At 44.7% G+C, this 23,860-nt stretch overlaps 2 protein-coding genes across 3 annotated transcripts; one reads left to right on the top strand and one right to left on the bottom strand.

The window, feature by feature from the left end:
• Positions 1-324: 324 nt before the first annotated feature.
• Positions 325-10,414, bottom strand: EIF2D (eukaryotic translation initiation factor 2D). Of its 2 annotated transcripts, none has more exons than XM_030473275.2 (15): positions 9,945-10,414; positions 8,853-9,043; positions 8,202-8,285; positions 6,038-6,128; positions 5,275-5,382; positions 4,340-4,626; positions 4,024-4,141; positions 3,551-3,596; positions 3,338-3,441; positions 2,811-2,969; positions 2,018-2,107; positions 1,829-1,924; positions 980-1,100; positions 668-842; positions 325-592 (listed from the first exon to the last, which is right to left on the bottom strand). In XM_030473275.2, exons 1-15 carry the CDS (start codon positions 9,998-10,000, stop codon positions 522-524), a joined length of 1,797 nt encoding a protein of 598 aa, XP_030329135.1. In that variant the 5' UTR covers positions 10,001-10,414; the 3' UTR covers positions 325-521. The 2 variants fall into 2 exon arrangements, with proteins under 2 accessions (XP_030329135.1, XP_030329136.1); XM_030473276.1 differs by having other exon boundaries at positions 325-614; positions 9,945-10,074.
• DYRK3 (dual specificity tyrosine phosphorylation regulated kinase 3) lies at positions 10,091-21,492 on the top strand. Its single transcript, XM_030473277.1, has 3 exons — positions 10,091-10,615; positions 11,281-11,396; positions 15,059-21,492. The coding sequence occupies exons 1-3, from the start codon at positions 10,576-10,578 to the stop codon at positions 16,628-16,630; spliced, it is 1,728 nt and encodes a 575-aa protein (XP_030329137.1). The 5' UTR covers positions 10,091-10,575; the 3' UTR covers positions 16,631-21,492.
• Positions 21,493-23,860: the final 2,368 nt, after the last annotated feature.

Below are 23,860 nucleotides of genomic sequence, written 5' to 3' on the forward strand. Positions count from 1 at the left end.
TATATATATATAAAGTTAATACAAACCACAAAAATCCAGCTAATGGAGTTCATTCTCAGTGCTGAAGTGTCTGATATTAATACCTGGCAATGTTTGAAAGGCTAAAATCTGAAGCCAAATGGGTTTTATTTCTGACATACACAATCTATGGCAGCACACACTCGCCTGCTGCAGGACAATGTGTTAGAATGTACCCTGCTTACCTTCCAGTGGAGGTTCTGTTACCAAGCCTTTGCTAAAAGATGCAAACCAAGGATGTTAAAGTAGCCAGAAAACCAGTGCACCATCAGGAACTTCCAGAAAATATATGGAAAAGGATAATGCCAGGGGGTTTATTCAGTCCTTTATTTTATGAAAAATGAACAGTTGGAGCAGTATTATCATTGGGGTGAATCTTAGACCTTGTAAACCTCCAGCACTCGTTTCTGAATGACGAGGGCCTCTCCATTAGCCTGGATTTGTTGGCAGAACACTTGTATAAATAATGAGATCTGAGTAATTCTTACAGTAGATTTTTCCTCTCACTTCTTCCGGCCAAGCTTTGGAGCCTTCTCAAGGCCCTGAACGTATTTCCGAGGTAGATGGTATTCTTCTGCAACACAACCAAGAGTTCACTTCAGGTAGATATTCGGAGCTCAGTCCCAGCCCACTTCCTGAGCCTACTTACCTAGCAGCATCTTGGCCAGATGATGGATTTGGTTGCCTTGGATCTGGACCTGAACTCTGTCTTTTGTTCCTGGTATTGGGGTGATGGTGGCACTGGCTTGTACTTTCTGTTGCAGAATGTTGGCCACACACTGTGGGTCTAGTCCATACAGCTCAAGGTTCTTGATAATTGTCACCTACAGGTTTTAATAATTATTGCAAATATCACTGTATGCAGCAAGTCATGGCTCATTCATCCCAGGAGAAACGAGCTGCCAAAGCTGCTCTCAGAATCTGGGCTTTGCTCAAACCCCCTCATTTTAGCTCTTTTTACCTTCTTGTTTGATGATCTCTGTGCTATGGTTATGTCGATGGGCTCAATGTTTCCTTTCCTCACAACAGGTTCTTGTCCAAAAAATGTCACCTGGTGCAAGGGCTGCAGTCGTTCAAGGCACCTGAACACAGTTCATACATCCAGTTAGTGTACCCAGTACAGCAAGGCTGGTATTAACAATGCTTTTCTGCTGCAGCAGAAAACCTTCTTTAATTTTATCTTTAAGCTATTGCTCAGTGTGTTTTTCACAGATCAGTGAAGCATCTTCAGTTTAAAATTCAGCATTAGCTGTGTTACTGTCCCACGAGCAAACCTGGCTTCAGAAATCAAGGAAGCTACTGGAGGTGCCTCCAAAGCATTGTGTGATGAAGGAACTCAAGGCAAGTAAGACATTGGGGATATTGAGGCAAAGTTTTTCAGTGTGTGGGAACAATGGTCTTGTCAGATACTGGGGCCTCTTGGATCTAGAAGGTGGGTTTAGGTCATAAATGCAGAAGTTGTGTGGTACATAAAGAGCAGGATGAACAACCACTGCCTGAAAAGGGCATGTTCAGCCATCTCTTCCAAAGGATGGCTTTATAAATATGTACATGATTATACACAGAACCAGGCACTGTTTGATTAGGAAGCTTTCCCTGATTAGTGGTTAGCAGGTAAACAGAAAACTAACAACAGTTAGTGCTAGATGCTTGTTAAACAGTGAAGATTGAGAAAACCTCCAAGTGAAGGTCTCTGGGTACTTTTTGTTTGTAGGAAGTTACACGTTAGGTAGCTCCAGTAACACATGGCTTTGAGTTGCATGCAATAGATCTGCATAATACTTAAACACTACATTGGGAAAACAGTCACCTGCTCAAGAGGTCATCCCATTTAAGGTGTGAGATTTCATCTTGTTCCGATTTATCTAACAGGCAGTCACACAGAATGGCATTCACCTTTACAAAGCTACAGAACAACAACAACAGGCATTAGAGGCAAAATAGTTCACTTCAGCACCTCCTGTGGAAGCAGGGCAGGACAAATTCCATGTCTACTTACTTTTTGTTTGTTTCATCCACCAACTCATTAGCCTTCACATAGTTAATAATGATGTTTCTCACCTCACTGCTTGAGAGGATGCTGCCTTTTCTAAAGAGAAGGAAAACTTTTTACTTTAAGTAGGTAGGTGTTGGGTTCTGTCACTAAGAAGACAGCAACTACCCTGACTGACTTTGGCAGCGACAGCTCAGTACTGAAATACATCAGTTAGTGAGTGATTTCTTGTTATACCTCAGCTGCTGTACACCAGATAAAAGGCTCACAGTAATTAGAGAGACTCTCAACCCCTTAGTTCTGGGAGCTTACTTTGGGAGGACGAGCCTAACAGCACCCCTAACTTGGGGGGACTGTGGGTAACTTGCACCAAAGTGCTCCAGTTGAAGAAGGGCTGCTGCTGAGTGCTATCTACACTACATCAAAACAGACAAGGTCAGGGCACAAGAAGGCAAGTGAGTTCTTTCAATTATCTGGGCATCCTCTTTTAAGTAAACCATAATGTGGGAGGGCAGAATATGCCTTATCCAATGGCAAGTTAATACAATCCAAGTAAAATGTATCAATTTTGACACTTATCACCCCTTTAACTGTGGGAGAAGTAATGTGAGTACTTGCTGAAGGCAGCTGTCACAGCCTCTTGTCTGTCTTCCCTTTGTGAAACAATGAATATATTCTTGATTCCCATCACCTTTCCTGACAGCCCTCCCCATGAGGGCTAACAACATGATAACAGCATGGATCTGTTAGTATCTCTCTTCATGTAACAAGGGGTTCGTTGGGCTTGTCCAGTGCTTACCTGTGTCCAGATTCCTGAAAGAGTGGGATCATTTTTGTTGATACCCCATAAAGTGGAATGATTTCAGGAGCATGGTACACTTGTTCTCTGTCTTCACTCTTGCTGTCATGTGCAGCAGAGGCTGAAGAAAACCCTTCAGGTACTGCAAATGCTTTAACACTGAAACAAGAGTAATTTGGTGTAAGGGGATTGAAACTTACAGCTTCCATTTCACTAGAAAACTAAAACCTAACAGAATGTATTGTATAGTATGTCAGTGGCCCCAGATGCATTCCATTGCAGGGAAGGCTGGGTTTGTGGATTAAAGGACATGATGAAGAACAGTATTTTGAAGCATTAACTGCAATCACTGTCTTTGTCCTTGTATATATTTCAAATGTACACATAAATAAGCATCTTCACTCAAATGATAATAAGCACTTTTCACTCTGAGTAAAACCCTAAAAGTAAATCTCTCCAGCTACTCTAAGCATATTTGACTCTGACTCAGAGACTATCAACTCTTTACAAGACAACATTCTACATACTCTGGGTGTTTCCAGTCCACTTCCACGATGCTCTCGACACCTTTGTTCAGCTCCTTCACTTGTAAGATCTTCTGGTGCTGCATATATTGCAGGAATTTAGAGAACTGAAGGAAGTAACAATCAGAAATGTGGAGTCAAGCGTTTTAAATTCCTTTCCCATGTATTTCTGACTGCCCTGAAGTCACTTCCTTTAACCAGACAGAAAAATCTCACCTTCTTATAGCTTGATTTCTTTATGTCCAATTGTTGTCCAGCCGGGCTACAAATGGATTTTTTAAAAGGTCTTTAGTTACAAGTCACCCTTCATTTCTTCTTAAATCTTGCTACTTATGCTAGAAGTTTCTTAACAGCAGAAATACAAATCACACAGAGAAAGAATTACTTCAAACACACTAATAAATAGAACATGATGAGTGAAACTAGTGCTGACGTTCCTGTGGGTAGGCCAACAGCCATTTAAGTGACTAAGCAATCTAGAAACAAATGTCAGCCAACTCCAGTTAGCTACCAAGTGCATATTCTGGTCTGGACCATCTTTACGTCAAAGTAAGAAGTGAGCAGAATCTCAGATAACCTTAGAGAAGGACTGAATTTTACTTCTGAGTCAAAAACTTCATCCTAAATATTCACACTCAATCTCCACAGTTTGAAAGGCAAGAACCCAGCATGCAAATCTTACCACATACCAGCATGAGAACATATGGCTGCGTAGAAACGTGCTGGTGAGCAGAGGAAGATCTGACTTCTTTACTTTGCATTTTAAGGCATGGAAAAAGCACTGATTAAATAATGCATCCATTTGCTCTGCAGGGAGGAAAAAAAGGACAAGCAAGCCATGAGTACTGTGTCTTTCAGAACACAGCACTCAGCTCTTCCAGACTGTCTTTCAGACCCAGGGAATTGTCTCTACCCCATTCTCACAGTCAGCTGTCTAGAACGCACAATAATGGGCTTCAGCAAACTAAAGGGGCATAGTTTGGTTTCATGTGTATGCAAAAATACCTTGTGGAGTCCTACTGTCTTCAGCTTCCTGCAGACCCTCTGTGCTGGCATCTTCAGCTGTTTCTGCAGCTCTGTTCTCATCGAGCTCCTCCTTTCCCACCAGTATTGCACAACTGTCTTGCTCCTGCAGGCTCAAATCACCAACATTCATGTGCTGCAGTGGATCAGTGCATAGGCTGATGGCAGGCTCTTTCCCCTCCATCTCTTCATCTTCAGCACTCTCCTTTTCAGCAGAATCTGTTACCAAGGGAGCTAAGGTAGGAGGATAAGATTTGTCACCATATTCCCTATAAAAGGAAGAGAAAACATAACATAGCTTCCTGTTTGCTGCTTTGAAACCCATAGGACAGTGAACAAATGTCAGCCTCACAAAAGGCACTGACAGCTGTATGGATCTTCTTCTGCATTCTCAAAACTGAAAGATTTATTTTTAACTCCTCTTCCTCCATTTCTATGTTCTGCACATGAATGTTAATCTAAAACTGAGCAGAGTAGTTGAATCCAAATGCAGAGCAACTCATTCATTTGGTTGACACTGGCAGAGATGACCGTTTTTAGGCAAAAAGGATTCAAAATTCAGGATTCAAAATTTGCTTTTTATAGAACAAGATGATTTTCTAAAATCAGAACATCTAACAGGGATGTTCCAGCTTCATTTCTATCATAATTATGCTCAGGTTGAAGGAACTGAATCAAGAGAATAATTCTATATATCTAGTTTCCATATGTATACAATGGATAGATGTCAGGACAGACACCTGCCTCTGTCAGAAAACTCTGGTCAGCAAAACCACGTGGCTGAAACATTAATAATGGTCAGATCTAAAGTGTACCAGATGACTCAACATGTTGAACAGACAGATTTAAGCTTCCTGGGGCACAGATTTTCATGAGATTTGTTAAATATTTTACCAAATGCCTGGCAATATACCCACCAGAGGTGATCCATGTAAGTATGCAGCACAGCAAAGCCCTTCCCTTTCATTCCAGCAGCCAGCATCTCTGCAGTGGACATAGTGGCAACCCCAACTGCTACTGGAGCTCTGGGAAAAGAAGGGAGTATTACAGCAGGACAGCACAAATACACTGTGCAGCTTGGACCGAGACAGCCTGTGCCATTGCGATACACTGAATTTCTTTTACACTGTCCTTATTCTTTACAACCTACTATTTTTAAAGCATCTAGGTATTTTGTGGTTATCTTTCTGGGATGTAAAGTCTTCCAAGGAATCCCAAGGATACATGCAGCTGTGCTATTGAAGTGAAGGTTGTGCAGTGACACATTTTTTACCTTAACAACGTACAAGAAGCATATGCACTGCCAAAAGAGACTATCATGGGGGAAAACCCCAACAGCTTTAGCACTGTTCTCTCACTCTGAATTTCCTCACAGATGCAAAGACAACTGTGTAGAATACAACCTTTTGTTTAAAAAGTTACTGTTTCAAAACAAATCTACCAGTTGTGCCTCCACAGGTCCAAAAGAACCAAGTTTCAAAGCTGCCTACCTGGGCTCAAATGCATCCTAACCCAGAAATTCAAATGGATTTTAGTTTCTGCTCTATTTTCCATTGCTTAGGTCCACAGTGCATCAAACGTATGAGAATCCTCAAATCCCCCAAAATCTTCCTGTAACAGAAATAGCTGCATTTCATGTTTAGTTTCTAAGCAAAGATATGAAGAAGGAATCCTTCGTACCTGTTTCCCAAAAGAGTGACAGCACAGAGCGTGCCCCGCTCTACCTGAGGAAAGCCAGAAGGTGGCACTACCACTCCTGGCAGCATCAGATCTGAAGAATAAAGCACATCCATTTCTCAATGAAAGTCCTCCACCCCCATCCCTCCTGTTACTCAGCAAAAATCCAAGCCTGTTAATAGCTGAGCACATGCCAGCTACAACTACTACATTCTCCTAGTAAGGCAGCACTTCTCGCTACCACTCTGTGGAGCAAGGGATCCAGTTCACAAGGCTGCTGGGCACATCCCAAAAACCTGCACAAGAGGGAATTACGCTCAGCCCCTTGCCTTGTCAGGCCCAAAGGGAATGTTTTTAACAGAAAGGTACAAGCTCCCAACCTAGAGTCTTTTTATTAATAACATGGAAAGAGAAAGGAACAAGGCGATGTGTCTGGAACTGCCCATTTATTAATCCCTGTCCCAAGGGCAGGTTATCCCAGCAGCTCTCTTCTTGAGGAGACAATTGCCTAAAATTTGCCAGTACTGACCCAGCCCTCCTGATCTCACACAATAGCTGCCCTAAGCTGGGAACTCTCCTCAGCAGGAAGAAGCAGCCTTAACCATCTCCTTGCTAATCTGGACAGAAACATTACGCGTTCTACTGTGCTTCCTGCTTTCCATACCTGGGATGAATAAACTGGCATGTAAGTAAAGTTTTCCTCATTGCACGTGTGGCACATCATCACAAAATTATGCAAAGAGCATCTGCTCTCCCTTATAGCAGCTTCAGCTGTCTAGAGCCTGCTGTCTCATGGACTGACCTGTGTTCCATGGTTTGCTTTTGAAGGCATCTCACTTTTTCTTTCTCAGCATCATAGATTTAATGCATATGCTGAAGAAGCCAACAATATTTTTCCTCCCATTCACTGTCACAACTACTTTCAGCAAAGCTAGAATGAATCCTGCAATTGCAACCAAGGCTCCACATCTCTGAGGACAGAAATCACACAAAGACCTTAACGTGACAAGGTAAGTCAGATGTGTGTGTTATGGAAATAACCAGGGCAGACAGTAGGTGTTTGAATTCACTGAACATGTATCACAAATTGCACTACCTTGCTTCTCTTTGTGACTGAATGCTCCCTAAATCTGCTCCCTCCCTCCAAGTCTGCAGCACTGGATAGTCTTTCCTCTTTTTAATGAGATGTGGCTCTACCTCTCCTTTTGTTGGCCATTGTCACTGGCCAGCTCCTTATCTTTGGCTCATACCCAGAGGTGGCCTGGTTGCCATGGGAGATGAATGACCTGCAGCCCTCTTTGATCAACCTCCTTCTCCCATTAGTAAGATTTCCCTCCCCTCCCCAGAAACTAGGTCACTACAAGGCTCGCTCTGATGTCTATCACAGCTTCACATTCAAGCACTTTATTTCCCCAGAAGCAGACAGAGGGACTCGAGTTCTACTTTAGATACTGTGTAATGGAAAAAAAGACATTTCTTCCCAACATACACTTCCATTTACAGACTAAGGCTTCAGCAGCTGTAATTTAATCTTTTTCTGGTTGAGTAGTTCAGCAATTTAAAGTTTATAAAGACCTGATTCTTCTAAGTCTGAACTGCATCCAAAGCAGGTTCCAGAAAATAAACTCCTTTCTTGTTAGTCTTGATGCATAATTAGGTGGTAGAGCCAGAAATCCAGGAATTCAAATTCAACCTCACCTGCACAATCCCAGTTTACTTGACAGTGATTACAACTCTAGGCTCTAATATAAACTTGCTTTTTATCCATAGGATAAGCTAGTTCCCCTCTGAATTGACAGGAAGCAGGGTGGCAGCAAAGGAACTCAGCTGCTCAAGGGAAGTTATAGAAAAGACCAATGACAAAGGCAGTTTTGTGTCCCAGCTCAGCGTTGCTCATCACCCCCAGGAGACATCTCCACATCTGACACTCCCACGTGGAACAGGTTACTGCATTTAAACAGCTTAACCTATTTTGTTTCATCCACAAGCTTTTTCACAGCTCATTTATTTTCTTTTTTAGGTCATCACCATGAATTACTTCTGAGTACTTATTCTTTATCCTTTTTTGTTTCAAGTTCATTTTTGCCACTGGGAAAGATAACATCAAAAAAACCCTGAAGGCAACTCCTTTTAGCAATGCACTGTGCCAAAGTTCTAGTCCTCTTACCTGCTCCTCCTGCTAGTTTCTGTAGCACAGGGGGCCATGTCGAGAAAGCAGGGAGAAGATCTGGGTAGACCCACAGAGTGTACACTGTCCCAAAACAGAACCAGATTCAAAGATGCATCATTAGAAACTTCTCTAGCTGTTGCTTCTTCCCATCTATTAAGCAGTACAGTACTAACCACAACTAAACGCTCTCCTGTTACTTGGGCAATCAAGAAATCTGAAGTCACAGCAATCCTACAATTAGGAGAAGTGATGGAGAGAATTAAACTGCTCGTTAATTCAAGCTCCTGAGAGTTATTATAAAGGATATAGATACATGTTTGCATCTTTTTCCTTAAGTCAAGGACGCTTTGAGCTAAACTGCTACTCCAGGAGGGAAGAATTGCAGTGGGTAAGATGCTAAACTATGACTTAAGACTTGTGTCCTGGTTTCTAACCTCAAAGCAGATCAACTTCTTTTTTGCAAAAAGAATCCAGAAATGCCACTAATTTTGCAAAGATGTTGGCAGAATAAATGCACTGAAAATTATGAAGTATACGGATATTACAGTGATAGGATAAGCACTTAAAATAGATGCAAGGAAATCTTTTGGGGAAAGGCTGGTGCCCAGTAAGTAAAGAGGGAGGATTTTTCTAGTCCCCTCCCCATACCTGTTGGATACAGAGCTTTCTCGATTTCAAACAGTATTGGGTTCTTGTTATTCATGTAAACAGTGACGGCCTCCCCTTTGTGACAGTATATTTTGATGACATTAAGCTCTTCCTTGTTTGGAATAAACTCAGTCAATTGTTCAGCACTAAGGTTAGGAAAAGCTGCTGCAACATCAGTTCGTAGTTTTCTCCTGTAATGATAAAATCACAAACGTGTTACAAAGCAGTATGGACTCAAAATAACTCTTATATGAGTCGTTACTATTTTGTTTGTTGTTCATGAAACTACCACTTATTTACATAGGATAATTTGAAGCATTTGCGTTTGGGTTTACAAATGACATAGCTGCATGCTGGAATAATACTGGGAAAAGGCCAAATATGTTCGCTCTGCTCATATTCTACCTTAAACAGCGAGTACCTTAACCTGCTGTAGTGGAAGGTGTCCCTGCCCCTGGCAGGGGGTTGGAACTGGATGAGCTTTAAGGTCCCCTCCAACACAAACCAGTCTGGGATTCTATGATCTGCCAACACCTCCTGTTGCTGTCTTTGCCCCTGTTTCGTGCTGTGATTTCATTACTGCTCTGAGCACAGATTGAGGAGTGTTGGACTTGCTCAGCCTGGCCCTGACCCCTCCAGCACGGAGGAGCCGGGGTGCAGCTGGAACTCCCTTTCCCTTCTATTTTAACTGATGTTTAAGACGTGGTGAGCAGCACAAGGTGGGTTTGTGTGGCCCTTCACAGATGCGTCAACTGAATTTAAGAGACCAGCACCACTGCACAGAACGCAGAAGGGAAGGATCAGCTAGGCCTCGACATAATTAACTTAAACCTCATTTAATTACGGCAGCGCCTTCAAGCGAAAGGTTGATTTCGGGTTCAGAGCGCCGGGCCGTGTTTACCACCAGCGCAAGGCGACGGCAGCCGCCGCTCTCCGGGGGCTGAGCCACCCCACGCCGGGCGAGCCGCCGCCGAACCGGAGCGATGTCAGGCCGGGCCCGCCGAGCACCGGGCCGGGCCCAGCGCGGGAGGCGGGACCGAGCCGCTCCCCTCGGCGGAGCGCGGCCTCCGGGCGTCCCCCCTCGGCACTCACCGATCGGACCCCTTGATGGCGGTGTTGGATCTCACCCGGAACGCCCTGGAGAACATGGCGGGCCCGCGCCCCGGCCGGCACCGCGCTCCCCTCAGGCCGCGGCAGCCGCCATGGTCCCGCCGCACTAAAGCGTCCGGGTGGAAACCGCTTCCCCGGCGGGTCTCGCTGAGACCGGCCACCCCGCTCCCGGGGCCGAAGTGCCCTCCGCGGGTGCTGCGGGTTCAGCCCTAACGGGGCGCCTTCCCCAGCGCTTGGGCTTTGCTGTGGGGCGTCTCCTGGGGCGGGGGAGTACCGGGAGCCGCGCTGGGGGGGTGCGGGCGCTGGAACGCGGAGGAGCTGAACGCGGGTTCACAACGCAACGTGTTTATCCGGTGGGCAGAGCGCTGCCCGGGGCAGGCGGAGCGCTGCGGGCGGCCAGAGCCCGCTCCCGGCCCGCTCCTCCCGCCGCCATCGCGCAGGCGCCGCCCGGCGGCGGGTGAAGGCGGAGGGGGGGCGGTTTCCTTGGCAACGGCCGGGGCCGGTGGCGGGCGGGCGGCCGCGGCCTCGCCGGAGCCTCGCCGGCCGCCGCGGCAGCGCTGGTCGGCGGAGCGCGGGCCCGGCGGGGGATGGGGGCCGCTCCCCTCCCGCCACCATGCTGCTGGGCAGGAAGCCGGAGGCGCCCCTCGGTGCAGGTGAGGCGGCGGCGGCGCCGGGTGGGAGAAGGGCTGAGGCGGCCGTCGGGCCCTCCCCGGTGCGGGGGTCCCGCGGGGAGCAAGGCCTCGGGGAAGGCCGGGTCAGGCCGCTCCCGCCGGGGCTTCTCCCGTTGGCAAACCCCGGTGCGGAGCCAGCCGCGTTAAACGCTGCATTTCTCGGTTCTTAAACGGTATTTGCCCGCGGTTGCGGTGCAAACGGGCACGCGACCGTTTTGTTTCAACCCCCCTCTTGCAAATCTAATTCCCACATATCGCTTTTAATGGGTAACCTACTTTAAAGGATAGTCCTATCAAGTGTTCAAGTTACGCTCGTTTTCGGTTGTCCCTCTCCATGAGGCTTGTTCGGGATTATCCTACTTAAGGGAAAATGGGCAGTGTGTGTGTTGGTGTTTATTAAGGATATATTTGCAGTGCTAAACCTGATTTTTAAAGAAGCTTTAAATTAAAAGAGTCGCAAATTAAGATTTCCCAGGAGCTTTGTATTCTGCTGTGGTATTAAAACACAGTTAAATTCTAAATATCGTTTATTAAATGAGCGGGAACTGATGATTTTACAGTCTGAAATGTGCTGAGACACATTTCAGCTTTGTCTGTATAGCTGTGAATTGTTGTGACTAACTGGTTTGTGTGTGGGACGTTTGCAGCCAGGTTTGGAGATGGATTGTATGACTCCTACATGAGGATAGATCAAATTAGGTACCAAGAGGCTACAAATGAAGAACACAGCCCCTCAGGACTTCCTTCCCTGGGAAGAGCTAATGTGAGTATTTTAAAGCTGTCTGGGTCTTCAGGTTGTGTTGTGTGGAAGTGAGAACTGTCAAGGAGTTAGACGTCTCTCTACAAAGCATAAATCTAAGTGGGATGTGCAGCTTTGTAGTAGCTTATTAACATGATTGCTTATTGCTTTTACTAAGCCTAAAAGTGATGTGTTATTGTGTTCAACGTAGAGCTTGCTAGGCAGCCTCAGAAATCCTATCTTACTATCCTCAGCCTGTTGTAATCAAGAAAGTTCTTTTCCAGAAGGTTGAAGCATTGTGCCATGTCACCTTGTACGTTGGTAAGTATGTAAATCCACACATTCTTTGTTTTACCTCTTACACGGTTCCATTTTAGCTTCCCTCATGAAAATGCAGAGAGATAAGTACTTGGGAACAGTAGGAGGAGCAGTGTGGGTTTGCATGGCTGCCAAACAGCTCACAAAAGTATCTTTCTCCTCGGAAAACTTTGCCATTATCTGCTGCTTTGCTCGCTAGCAAAATAGCCCTTTATGGAGTGAAGGTGTTAACGTGCTTCTTCGTGAGCATACTGTTTCCTCAGCAGATGTGGAGTTACGAGATCTTTCCCTTCAGCTGAGCACTCGTGCTCATGTTTAGCTGTACAGTGATCTGACCTTTATATGCTTTTTAAACGTGATTTGGCTCTCGTTGAATTCTGGCAGAAGCGAAGAAGCCCGAGCTTAAAAAACCCCACTTTCTCAGAAGTGAAAATAGACACTTCACTGAGTAAGATGCATTTGAAGATCATCACCTCGTGGGAATTTACTGTAGCAGATATTAATTAGCTTGGTCCATGCTGTTCACTGGGCAAACTCAGTAGCATGGGTCTGTGTTTCCCCTTTTTGGCAATATTGAGAGCGAGCAGAGGAAATACAGAGATTTGTTGAGTAATGGAATTTGAAGAGCAGTGGATTGTTTGGGGTTTTTTGCAGGGACATGGCAACTTTTAAACTGCAGGTTTTAAGTCATGGTGTAACTTGAGTTGTTCATAACCAAACAGAAAACGGAATGGAACTATCCAGTTAAATACAACTATAACTCTTTGAATATTGTGTTTCCCACTCTTCATCTGTATTTTGTCCATCAAGCCTGTTTACTTCTTAAGGCAAGATTAAGGATTATAAAGTGCTTAGTTTGGCCATGATGACACATCAAAAAAATACAACCCCAGTGGTACCTTGTGAGCAGGAACTGAGATGAAGCGTGCAAGGATGAACGTCATGATGCTCAATTTTAATGGGAAAGTATCTGGAAAGAAGGGATACTTGTTTTCCTTCATGCAAGATTTTGTTATTACAATGTAATGTTCCATGACAGTTCAAGGGTTCTGATGTCTGCAGCTGTACATTCTTTTCATCTTAGCTATAAGAGAACACAAACATCTCTGCTTTGAGAGTACATGGCTTTAATTCAGTTTGTTTAATTCAGAAAACAACCGATGCACTTGTGCAAAACTAGTTATGTGGGAACTGGGTTAAATGTTTCTTTCTCGGTTAAAATAGTTCTGTGAGTATGTGAAAATCTTCTTTGTCAGTTGAATTTCTTGGCTGCAAATAGCACTTTATCAATAAACCGAAACCTGTGCAGCCTGTGATTTGTAAAAAGAAGCTGTTGAAAGAAAGCTCGTGTTCCCCCGAAGTCATCTGACTTTGAGTGTAGCTCTTCTGAGTTCAAGTTCAGACTGATCTATATTTGTGTCTCATTGTCACGTGGCAAATGATTTTGGTCTTCTCAGGATGAAAATGGAGCTCTTGCTGCTTGAATGGCTGTTGAGTTGGGTTTGAGATCCAAAGCTGTAGTTTCTTCATTAAGAAATAGTTCCAGGCTAAATGGAATTATGAATCCTGTCCGTATTTAGGGATTCAAAGGTACCAAATGTTCGTTACAGACAGCAGCATTAGCGACAGCAGCTGCTGATGTAGTACTGGTTGCAAGGCTTGAGCACTTCATCGTGCTGCTACAACTGATGACATTCAGACTCTTAACACCATTGTTTGGGCTTCTACTATAGGACAGGCTTGGTTTGGTTTGGTTTTCCCCCTCTCTCCTGTCCCCCCCCCATGAAAACTTCATAAAACAAACAAGTGTGAACCTTGTTCTGTGCTTATGTTTCTCTCCAAACTCCCTGTTGGAGTCTGCTGGACTAAATAGTCTTTTAGGCAGTGCTGAACATGTGTCATTCTTATCTCAGACGTTCAGCCAGGCTCCAAGAAAAAGGCGTTTATTCGAAGCTGCCAGGGTTGGGCTTTGTTTTTGTGTTTCAGGCTTTCTGGAAAGGCGTGTCCCTTCCAGTGCACGGTATTTTTGGGGTCGATAGGACCCAGAGTAGTGCAACTTGGTAGGATATATCCGACAGCCCCTACTCACCAGTGATAAGGACTGACTTCTGCAGGAAATGCCATTTTTTAGGGGCTTTGCGAGCAAGAGTTAACATTTCAAGGCAGCACCAACAAACAGACTCTTTAAGAGACGTGTGTAGTTGTTTTTGGCAAGAACATTCACTTCCCTTATTTACTGGCTGTTCCGAGATGTTGGATTGTATGTAACTGAAAAGGAATTTGGTTTTATTGCTGTGGATCTGCAGGTTTATTTATATTTTTTGCTCGAGTCCTCTGTAGTTATTTTGGTTTTCAGGGCTTCGCTTTGGCATGTGCCTCAAGTCTTTATTTTTAGATTAAAGGCCAAAATGGAAAACAGATGTTGCTACTCTCAGGCATGGCTTCTTCAGGGTTGCACGGGATAAGACAACACCTCTCTGCTGTCGATCAGCATGGAGCATCAGTGAGTAGAAAAGGGGGATCATTGCTCTTCTAGTGAGGAACGGAGCTCCAGGGAGTTCAGCATTTACTAGATTGTAAAAATAACACTTTTGAATCATTTCACAGTGCTTTTCTTGCCTTTTATATGTTCATTTCAGATGTAAATAGCTTAATATATGGCGGTAAGACGCAGTGGTTACAGACTACTGTCAACAATGTTGGAGTAAGAGTTCTCAATTATTCAAAGTCTTTCTTAAGATACTTGTGTAGTTCTCATGAGTTTGAAGGGAGTTGTGGATATGATGGTATTTCCCCTTCAACAAAAACCCACTTATTTACTTCTAAGTATGGTTCATCTTGCTCTGTCACCCTTTCGCTCCTCGCTCAGCCCATTCCACCAGCCTCATGGTCACCTGCTCGCATTTCTTTGTCCTCCTCTGGCACACTTGTCTCTGCCATATTCCTGACACTTCTCTGTGCATTGATGTTACGTTGCATGTTTCAGACAGGTGCAGCTCGCATCTGTCCTTGGTTGTGTTTGCTGCACCCACGGTTAGAGCTAAACATAGCTGCTCCCCGGCTGTTTGCTGACTGCGAGCACACTAGGAGAGATAGGTACTGTGTCCTTGTGCAGTGTCTCGCTGTCCAGGGTTTACCCTTGATGGGCTTAAAAGTATGTTGGTGCTTGTTTTAGTAAGCTGCATTCTCTCTGTGTACCCTTCTATAACTATGCTTGTAACTCAAGTGAGTTCAGGGCAGGCATTTTACATTTGTTCCTAATAGAAATGCAAAACCTGTCGATGTTTTACATGGTGTTGATTTTATCCTTAGTCTGTGCTTTAAATGGTAAAATAAAGCTTTTATTTTTTCTCTTCTCTCATCTGTAGGTTTCTAGCAACAAACTTGCGATGAAGGATCACTCTCTGACTGGAAGTCAGGTCAAAGTGGAGCAATTATTTGAGGACTCTGGGAACAGAAGGAGTAGCACTCTTCAGACTACGGGAATTACTAGTTCGGAAAGATCGCTTCCTTCGCTGACAAAAGATAAAAGTATAGAGAGCATAAGCACTTCTAAAGGTGGTGGTAGCTCCTCAAAAGCACATAAAGCCATTTCCCAGGCTCCAGAGCAAGCTGTCAAACAGTACAAACATCAGTTATCTGCTTACGAACAGCAAGAGATATTTAATTTTTCTGAGATATACTTTGTGGGTCCAGCTGCAAAAAAGAGGCAAGGAGTGATCGGTGGCCCCAACAACGGAGGCTACGACGATGAACAAGGCAGCTACATTCATGTGCCCCACGACCATCTTGCTTACAGGTATGAAGTCCTCAAAATCATTGGCAAAGGCAGTTTTGGACAAGTTGCTAAAGTCTACGACCACAAACTCCACCAACACTTAGCCTTAAAGATGGTGCGCAATGAAAAGAGATTCCATCGCCAAGCAGCAGAAGAAATCCGGATTCTGGAGCATCTGAAGAAGCAGGATAAAACGGGCAGTATGAATGTTATCCACATGCTGGAAAGCTTCACCTTTCGGAACCACATCTGTATGACGTTTGAACTCTTGAGTATGAACCTGTATGAGCTGATTAAAAGGAATAAGTTTCAGGGCTTCAGTATCCAACTGGTACGCAAGTTTGCTCACTCTATCCTGCAGTGTTTGGATGCCCTTTATAGGAACAAAATCATACACTGTGACTTGAAGCCAGAAAACATCCTCCTAAAACAGCAAGGGAGGAGTGGAATCAAGGTTATAGATTTTGGGTCCAGCTGTTTTGAGCACCAAAGAGTCTACACATACATTCAGTCTCGATTTTATCGGGCACCAGAGGTAATTTTGGGAAGTCGCTATGGGATGCCCATAGATATGTGGAGTTTTGGCTGTATTCTGGTGGAGCTACTGACTGGATACCCTCTCTTTCCTGGAGAGGATGAGGGAGACCAACTGGCTTGCATGATGGAACTTCTTGGAATGCCACCTCAGAAGCTTTTGGATCAATCCAAGCGAGCCAAGAACTTCATCAACTCAAAGGGTCATCCTCGCTACTGCACTGTGACTACACATGCAGATGGAAGAGTGACCCTTAACGGGAGTCGATCGCGCCGGGGTAAAATCCGAGGTGCTCCAGGGAACAAAGACTGGGTGACAGCACTGAAAGGTTGCGATGATCCCTTGTTTATAGAGTTCTTGAAGGAATGTCTCAGCTGGGATCCTTCCACACGCATGACACCGGGTCAAGCTTTGAGGCACCCTTGGATTTGTAAACGAACGCCCAAACCACCCAGCACTGACAAACCCTCCACTAAGAGGATTTCTAGCTACACAAGTTCTTTCACAGGAATAGGTTCCAAGTTGCCTCCTGTGGTTGGAGTAGCCAACAAGCTGAGGGCTAACTTGACCACTGACTCCAGTGGAGGCATACCTCTATGTACTGTGCTACCCAAACTGGTCAGCTAATGGAAAATGATGCATTTCCAGAATACTTCCCTTGTATTTTAAGTGTTAATAATGTGTAAGGAAGTTAAATGCAGAGGTTTTTAATGGATTTACTTTTTATTAGAGGCTAAATCTCGACTACAGAAAGCTCCATCAAAATGTACACATTTCAAGGGCTAACTTTTATCCAACTGGTGCACTCACAATGTGGTGCATATATTACCTGAGTGGGTAAGTCAGCTCAGCTGTTGAGTAAAGTGACAGTTTGGCAGACATGCTATTGAATAATGCTGGCTTAGAAATCAAACTGATTCTTATCAGGACGGTTTAACAGATTCTTTTGCTTAAGACAGCAAAGGAAATGGATTTAAAATACATGTTTCAGTTCATCTCCAGCTGAACTCTTTTTATTCTGGGGAGAGATTTTACATCAGTTGTCAAAAGCACAAATGTGTTAATGTAATGCATTAGGAACTTACTTGCAAATTGCTAACTTATGTTTCAAGAATTTAATTTCTCTGCACTGCTTTCCCCTTAACCTGTCCTGACTGAGATGTTTAAAACTACCATGGGATGTAGACACCAAAGGAATTTGGTGTTGCAATTTTATCCTCTGAATATTACTTTTTTCCTCCAAAGGAGCATAGAAATGCCCTGAAACACGGGATATAGCTCAAACTAACAGCTTCTCTACAGTTGTTATTTCCCTTAGAAGTCTATGGAAACGGGGAGGGGAATTCAAGATCAGGACTGGTCCATCCCAAATGTGGGCTAATGAATCGATTACGTGTTTCTTTGGGGCTCAGATTTACACCTTTTCAGCATCAGTTCTGTCAGGTGTGTGTGTTTGGTTTCCTGTGTTGTTCCCAAACCAAAAATGTTGCATTTGAAGAACTGGTTTATCCACACCTTTGAGATTCTGGTCAGCTTAATGTCTATTTTTTAACCTGTAGAGTGAATTCCTTTGCATTACATGGAGCTCATTTAATAAAAAGCAAACATGCCACCCCTATCAGACAGTACAAGTTTGTAAGGCCCAGGGCTGTAAATAGAAACTGGGAATGGAGGGGCACACCTAATAGCTGGAAGCATGCTCTGAAATCTAAGCATAATCTGTGGAATACCAGGAAGAGATTGAGAAGGTGCAAGAACTGGTGGGTCCAAATCAAAACACGCTTTGGGAGGAACTGCTTTATTTCTAAGCATATTCCTTCAGGTCCTTGAGAGAGAGAGATGTCTGTGTTTTCTCATTCTTGAAATCCATGAGCTTGTATTTCCTCTTCCTTTATCTTCCCAGAACATGAAAAGGTGGCGTGACCTGTAATGACAACAGACCAACTTGTTCGGGTTGTTACTTCTTGCAGCCACATGGCCCGAGTCCATTCGCAAAACCATCTGATCTCGTGCCAGGTGCCTGCTCGGAATTTTAAACACAATTTAGAGCTTTTCTGAACAGAAGGTTTTAAATTGAATGAGTTTCTCTGGAGCAGGTTTTTAATGTTAAAACAAAGGGATTATCAGGGGGATTTTTAGGATAAGGTGACTGCATGTTCCATGGAAGACCCTCCAGCTGAGAAGATGGGGCTGCCTTTTCTCCTCTGCTCTGTTTAATTACAGCACTGGTGAAATGCTGGGTGGAGACCTGTATAAAACATCAGAAAGACAGAGCCAAAGCTCCAAACTTTCCAAGGCTGTTGTTTCAATGGAGATTCTCATGTACGTGGCTTTTCTGAGTTCTTTTGTTTTATGAGTGTAAGGTCAAAAAGCTTAGTAATAATAGTAAAATAACAGCCTAGCCTTTATCTGTGCAGCTACAAGTAGTACCAGGGTTTTTTGTATGTTCATGGCTCACTTCATAATAATACATGACTGGTATATTTTTCTTCTGATGGGTTTAGTGAAGTTTTATTTGAATGGAGAACTGGGGAAGTGGATCTTGGGGGGAAGTGGCAGCAGATACCATCGATTTTAGTAGAATTGCTAATAGATGTGGCACGTTTTCAGAAGCCAGAAACATTCTTCTTCCTCCTCTGCCCTTTATCTATGCATTTTTTAACAAAACATACCTGGTGAGTGAGGAGAAAGAAACCTTTCAGGAGCAATAGCTTGTTAGGAAAGATGCATATGAAAGCACTTTGTATAGAGAGCATAAAGTGATGGTGGTGTCTGAGCCTGGCAGGAGGCAGTGGAGTGTCGGTGGAGCTGTACAAACAGGTCTTCTCTTAGGAACACAGAGCAGAATCTTGGTTCTAAGCTGTTCTCATCTATAAAATGCCAAATGTAGAACTAATCATTCTCTTGTGACTTCTGGGAAGTAATTGCTAGAGGGTAACTTCTAATGCAAGAGCCTCCGGTGGGCACACAGTAATCTCACTTAAGGCTGGTGCTGTAAAGCTGCAGCTAAAGTAATTAGCTGGCAAGAACTAATTCCTTTTTGTCTAGAAAATGTGTTCAGCATGACCTGACTGCACAAGGTGCGTGCTATGAGTTGTCTATGTGTAAGACTAGATCTTTCTTACTGCATTTTAAAATCAAGAGCATAGTTAACTGTTCTGCTAATCTGGGGCTCTTGTCTATATAGCCGTAGTAGGTGAAGAGGAAAAGGAAGCAGCCTCAGCAGTTTTTTACTGTCTTGAAAAGGATTTCTTCATCACCCAGGGAATATTTTGGTCTTGTTTCCAGTAAGTAAGGCCCATTTCTTTATGAAATATTTGCTTTCAGTGAGTAGACACAGTATCCCAGCACTGGGAGAGCCCTCCACGTGAGCTAATACAGCTCCTAGCAGGGAGAGAGCTGAGGGATCATCCCTACAAGCACTTCACTTGTGTTCCCTGTGAATTAGCACAGGAGTTGCCCACAGCCACATGTGGAGGGTTGGACCATGGCCTGCGTGGTTGGATGGTGTAGTTTAAAAAGTGATCTAAGACTAAACTTGTCTAAATAGATTACCAGAGCAGCTTTTGGTTTTGTGGTCACTCTGCTTTGCGGGTTTGTTAACCTGCCAGCCCTGGTGAGGTTCCACTGGAACTTCAGCTGTGTTCTAGGAAATCAGCACAAAACAAATGCACATTTACTTGGGTTTACAGCAAAACAGCCATCACATTTCTGTTTTAAACGTTCCTTACAATGTTCCTTCTGGTTTACTACGCTGTTGTTGTCTTTGTGTTGTAGATAACACCCTCTGTTTATCGTCTGCATTTCTACCTGTTTGGTTTAGCAATACTTTTACCTAATCACATCTGACAGATACACGTTGCTTTTACACTGGGGTCCAAATAGTTAATGCTTGTCCAAGTTGCAGGGAGAAACTTGGTTTTAGCTGAGCTTGGTGGGACAGGGAAGTCCTTGTCTTCCCTGCGGAACACGGTGCTGCCGGCACACACCCAGCCCGGCTGCCTTTAGTTCTTTGCAGGTTTGATCTTACCACCACCAGCTGCTGAACGTGAAGCTTGTTTTCCAACTGTGACCTGATCCTAGAGATCTGTGTACAACAGATGCTCTTCACTAGAGCTTTTTATCCTTCCCATCCAGCTGGAATAGGAGCTCCCGTTGTGCAGTGACCTGAGAATTCACAACAGATTTACTGGAAAGCTTTACAGAAGCTCTTCCCTGTGAGGGTGCTGAGGCGCTGGCACAGGGTGCCCAGAGAAGCTGTGGCTGCCCCATCCCTGGCAGTGTTCAAGGCCAGGTTGGACACAGGGGCTTGGAGCAACCTGCTCCAGTGGAAGGTGTCCCTGCCCGTGGCAGGGGCTGGAGCTGGGTGAGCTTTAAGGTCCCTTCCAACCCAAATGAGTCTGTGATTCTATGACTTTCGTGGAAGAGTGTGTTGCTCAGTGTGAAATTCCTTACAATCCTTGTGCGCTGTTAGGACTTTCATGAAGTTGAAAACTTTTTAAGCAGCATTTTATCAGCAGAGGTTCTTTGCAACACTCATCTGCTTTAAAACTACCTCCAAACTAAACCTAGGGTCCTTTTTTAAGGGATATTCACTGCAGACTACAGCTCTATTTTTTTCTTGTCTAATACTAGTAGCTGGTTTGGCTGTGAAACATGCACATGATGATCTCAGCAATGTCTTACTAATCCTAGCCAGACAAGCGAAAGGCTGATTCTGCACCCGGCCATCTCTGCTGAAATGTTGGATCCAAATCCCACAGGCTGCTGTGGAAGTGGAAGCCAAAGTCCTGTGGATCGCTCTGCGGTGCTTCCCTGCGGCACCCAGCTGAGATCCAAACCACACTGTGCAGAAAGCCTTTGCTTCAGTGAGCAAACCAGGAGCTTTGGCAGTCCTGGGGTAACAGTTGGACTCGATGGCCTTAAAGGTCTTTTCTAACCTAGTTGAGCACCCGGAGCTCTGGGTTCCTGGCAGTTCTGTAAACTGGACATCATGGGTTTATACTTGGAGCTTACCACAGATACCACTTGATATTTCTTATGTTTTATTTTTATTGTTAACTCGATAAGGGTTTGGGGAGATAGATACACTCCATACTTCCCATACAAGAGCCCTTCTGCATTCTAAACTCCACTGACAGAGCTTTTTAACGCCCCTGTAACAGGTAAAACCCTTGGGCCATCAGAGCAGTCTTGGGTAGGTGAACGCTGTCCCCGCACGGAGGGACTCCACATGCAGTTCTTGCAGACGGGCTGACTGGGTCAGGAAGTCGGTGTTGCTAAAGACTAACCCGTGTTCCCCATCCAGAGAACTGTGCCTTATTATTTTACCAGCCTACATCTGTCTCGGTGCAATCAAATGACTATTCAGGGGTTCTTACACACTGCAGATGTTCATCCTAAATGTCGGTGTCTGAAGACTTTACAGGTTAGCCTTTTTATTCTAAGTATTGTGATGAGGTGTAATATGGTGGGGATTGTAGGAAACATTTAAGGTGCATGTGACTATAACTCTGTGAAGGAACACTTTGGGAATAAGTCAGTCTCAAGCTATTGTATCTCAATGTAATGAACAGATATTTCCTCGAGTTGTATTCCCATTCATTTTTAAAAGGAAAATAAAGACAGAATTTTCTTTAGCAAAGTCCTAAAAGTCTTTGATTATGGTTCTTTTAAGTGTTCATTGTTTCCAGATGGTGTAATTTGCCTTATGTTGCCAGACACTACGTTGTGTGGCACTGTCCTGGGCTTAAACCACGACAGGCACTTAACTGGGGATGACTAGAACGTTCTCAGGCTCTGCGTGAGTAGCTGATTTCAGTGTGTCTGTGCTAAACGTGAGGAATGCTCTGATCTGACAAATGCTCTTCTCCTTAGTGGGCTGGAATTAGAACACGGCGCAGTTTGGCCGTGACGTTCTTCAGTTGTCACTTTCTCATTGAGCCCACTGGCGATCTTTTTAAAGCCCAGAATCCTGCTTATCCCTGGGCTGAAAGGAGAAATCCAGTAATAGCCACTTAAGGAAGATTTGCTTTTATTAGAAACCTATAAATGGGTAACCTACACTACACGAGTGGATATTGGAATAGTTCGAAGATGAAATCATGCTGGAATAAAGAGGTCTTTAGCCAGGACCTATATGATGAAACAATGCATACATGAAATGAGATTTGAGGGGTGGGCAGCCAGCTGTGAAGTCATCACACAGGAAAGGTTGTGCAAGTAATTCACACCAGAACTTCTCCGCTCTCAAAGCACAGAATAAGTATGTGCAAGCAAGCAGAGGGGTATTCCTTTGCCTGAGGCTGAATCTCTGAGACATGAGCCGTATATCCCCTGTATATGCCCTTCACCATTCCCTTCATTGCTGGTGCCCTGTGAGGAGCTCAGGGAGTAATGAGCCTTTGGCATGGTTTGGTCGTGATGCTGCCAGCTCGTCTGACACGGGATGGAAACGGGCTGGAGATGGGCAGACCCTCCAGGCTCGGGCTAATAAATATGCCTAAAGAAATGTGCTGCCCACCTTTTCCTCCGTGCCAAGAGGATTTAGATGCTAATTTCTTCGTTAGATACAGATAAATGTGGAAAAAGCAGGGGTGGTTTAAGACATTTTTGCCTCTTAAACCCTCTGTGATGGACCCTGGGCACTGGGAGGGGGTAACTGTGTTTTCCAACACCTTCCAGATCCCCACACCCCAGTGATCTTCAAAAATGCACTTTTAGAATCGTAGAAAAGAACCATAGACTGGTTTAGGTTGGAAGGGACCTTAAAGCTCCTCCAGTTCCACCCCCCTGCCATGGGCAGGTTATAACGCTGGTTATTTTGGAAGGGAGCAAACAGCCCAGCTTGCATTTTCCAGCCATTCAGGATGGTTTTGCAGTGCCAGTTGTGTGGAGCTGAGCTGCCGAGGGCTTGGGTCCATGCTCCGCCTGCAGCTACTTGTGCAGCAGCATTTTACCTCCCTCATCGTCATCTTTCTCGCTCTGTGGGACACTGGTGGTGCTGTCAGAAGAAGCAATAAGATGGCAGGAGAATAAAAGAGAGAAGCAAGACCTCCAAGCTGGAGTTCCTTCTTTTCCCTGGTTGAGTGGAATCACATGCTTTGCTATAACTGTTTCCAGACCCCTCTTCAGCGCTTACACGACTAAGCATGATCCTTTGACACATCCCCGTGTGATGGGAAAGGCACAAGAATGACACAAACCTTTATAAATATTCCTCAATGAGTTTTGTTTTCTATTAAACTAAACGCAGAGCTTCACTCCTCATTCACGCTGTTGGGTCTGACTGCACACAGTGGGTAAAACAGCCTGTATGAAGTGCTGTATGAAATGCTTTCTCACGTTCTGGTCTTGCTCCATGGCCCTTCCTATGAACTGGCAACAGAAAGATGCTTTAGTTTCTCACAGGGCCACAAGAAATGCAGCTTTTGGTGGACCCCATTTCAGGTGGCTCCCCCTTTCCTTTCCCTCATGCAGGAAACTGCATCCCTGAGCATGGAGCAGAGAGGCCTCTGTTGCAGGCTGGTTATTTTCTTACATTGCATATAACCAGGTTGGACTCATTTATCAAACCATCTGCTGGCCGTGGAGCTTGCTCCTTCCACTCGGATCCTGTCACTGCGTTGGCACAGTGCTTGTCCCAAACCCAAAGTCCATCTGAAGAAGCCCAAATCACTTCCCTGACTCCCTTTCCCTGTCTGTAAAGTGGGAATAACAGCCGGGAAGGGACTAGCACGCAGCAATGTGGGTGATGTCTTCTGAACATCGGGGTACAGCCTGGTTCATAGAATCCCAACCTGGTTTGGGTTGGAAGGGACCTTAAAGCTCATCCAGTTCCAACCCCCTGCCACGAGC

This window comes from Strigops habroptila, chromosome 18 (genome assembly GCF_004027225.2).
Source record: "Strigops habroptila isolate Jane chromosome 18, bStrHab1.2.pri, whole genome shotgun sequence".
NCBI classification, from domain to species: Eukaryota; Metazoa; Chordata; class Aves; order Psittaciformes; family Psittacidae; genus Strigops; species Strigops habroptila.

Excerpts from the sequence above, each read along its gene's own strand:
- EIF2D (XM_030473275.2), bottom strand. The coding sequence starts at position 10,000 with ATGTTCTCCAGGGCGTTCCGGGTGAGATCCAACACCGCCATCAAGGGG. Across the intron at positions 6,129-8,201 it reads GAAACTAGCAGGAGGAGCAG|ATCTGATGCTGCCAGGAGTG; the intron begins GTAAGAGGACTA and ends TTTATTCTTCAG. Across the intron at positions 2,970-3,337 it reads GTGGACTGGAAACACCCAGA|TGTTAAAGCATTTGCAGTAC; the intron begins GTATGTAGAATG and ends CTCTTGTTTCAG.
- DYRK3 (XM_030473277.1), top strand. The coding sequence starts at position 10,576 with ATGCTGCTGGGCAGGAAGCCGGAGGCGCCCCTCGGTGCAG. Across the intron at positions 10,616-11,280 it reads GGAGGCGCCCCTCGGTGCAG|CCAGGTTTGGAGATGGATTG; the intron begins GTGAGGCGGCGG and ends GGACGTTTGCAG. Across the intron at positions 11,397-15,058 it reads CTTCCCTGGGAAGAGCTAAT|GTTTCTAGCAACAAACTTGC; the intron begins GTGAGTATTTTA and ends TCTCATCTGTAG.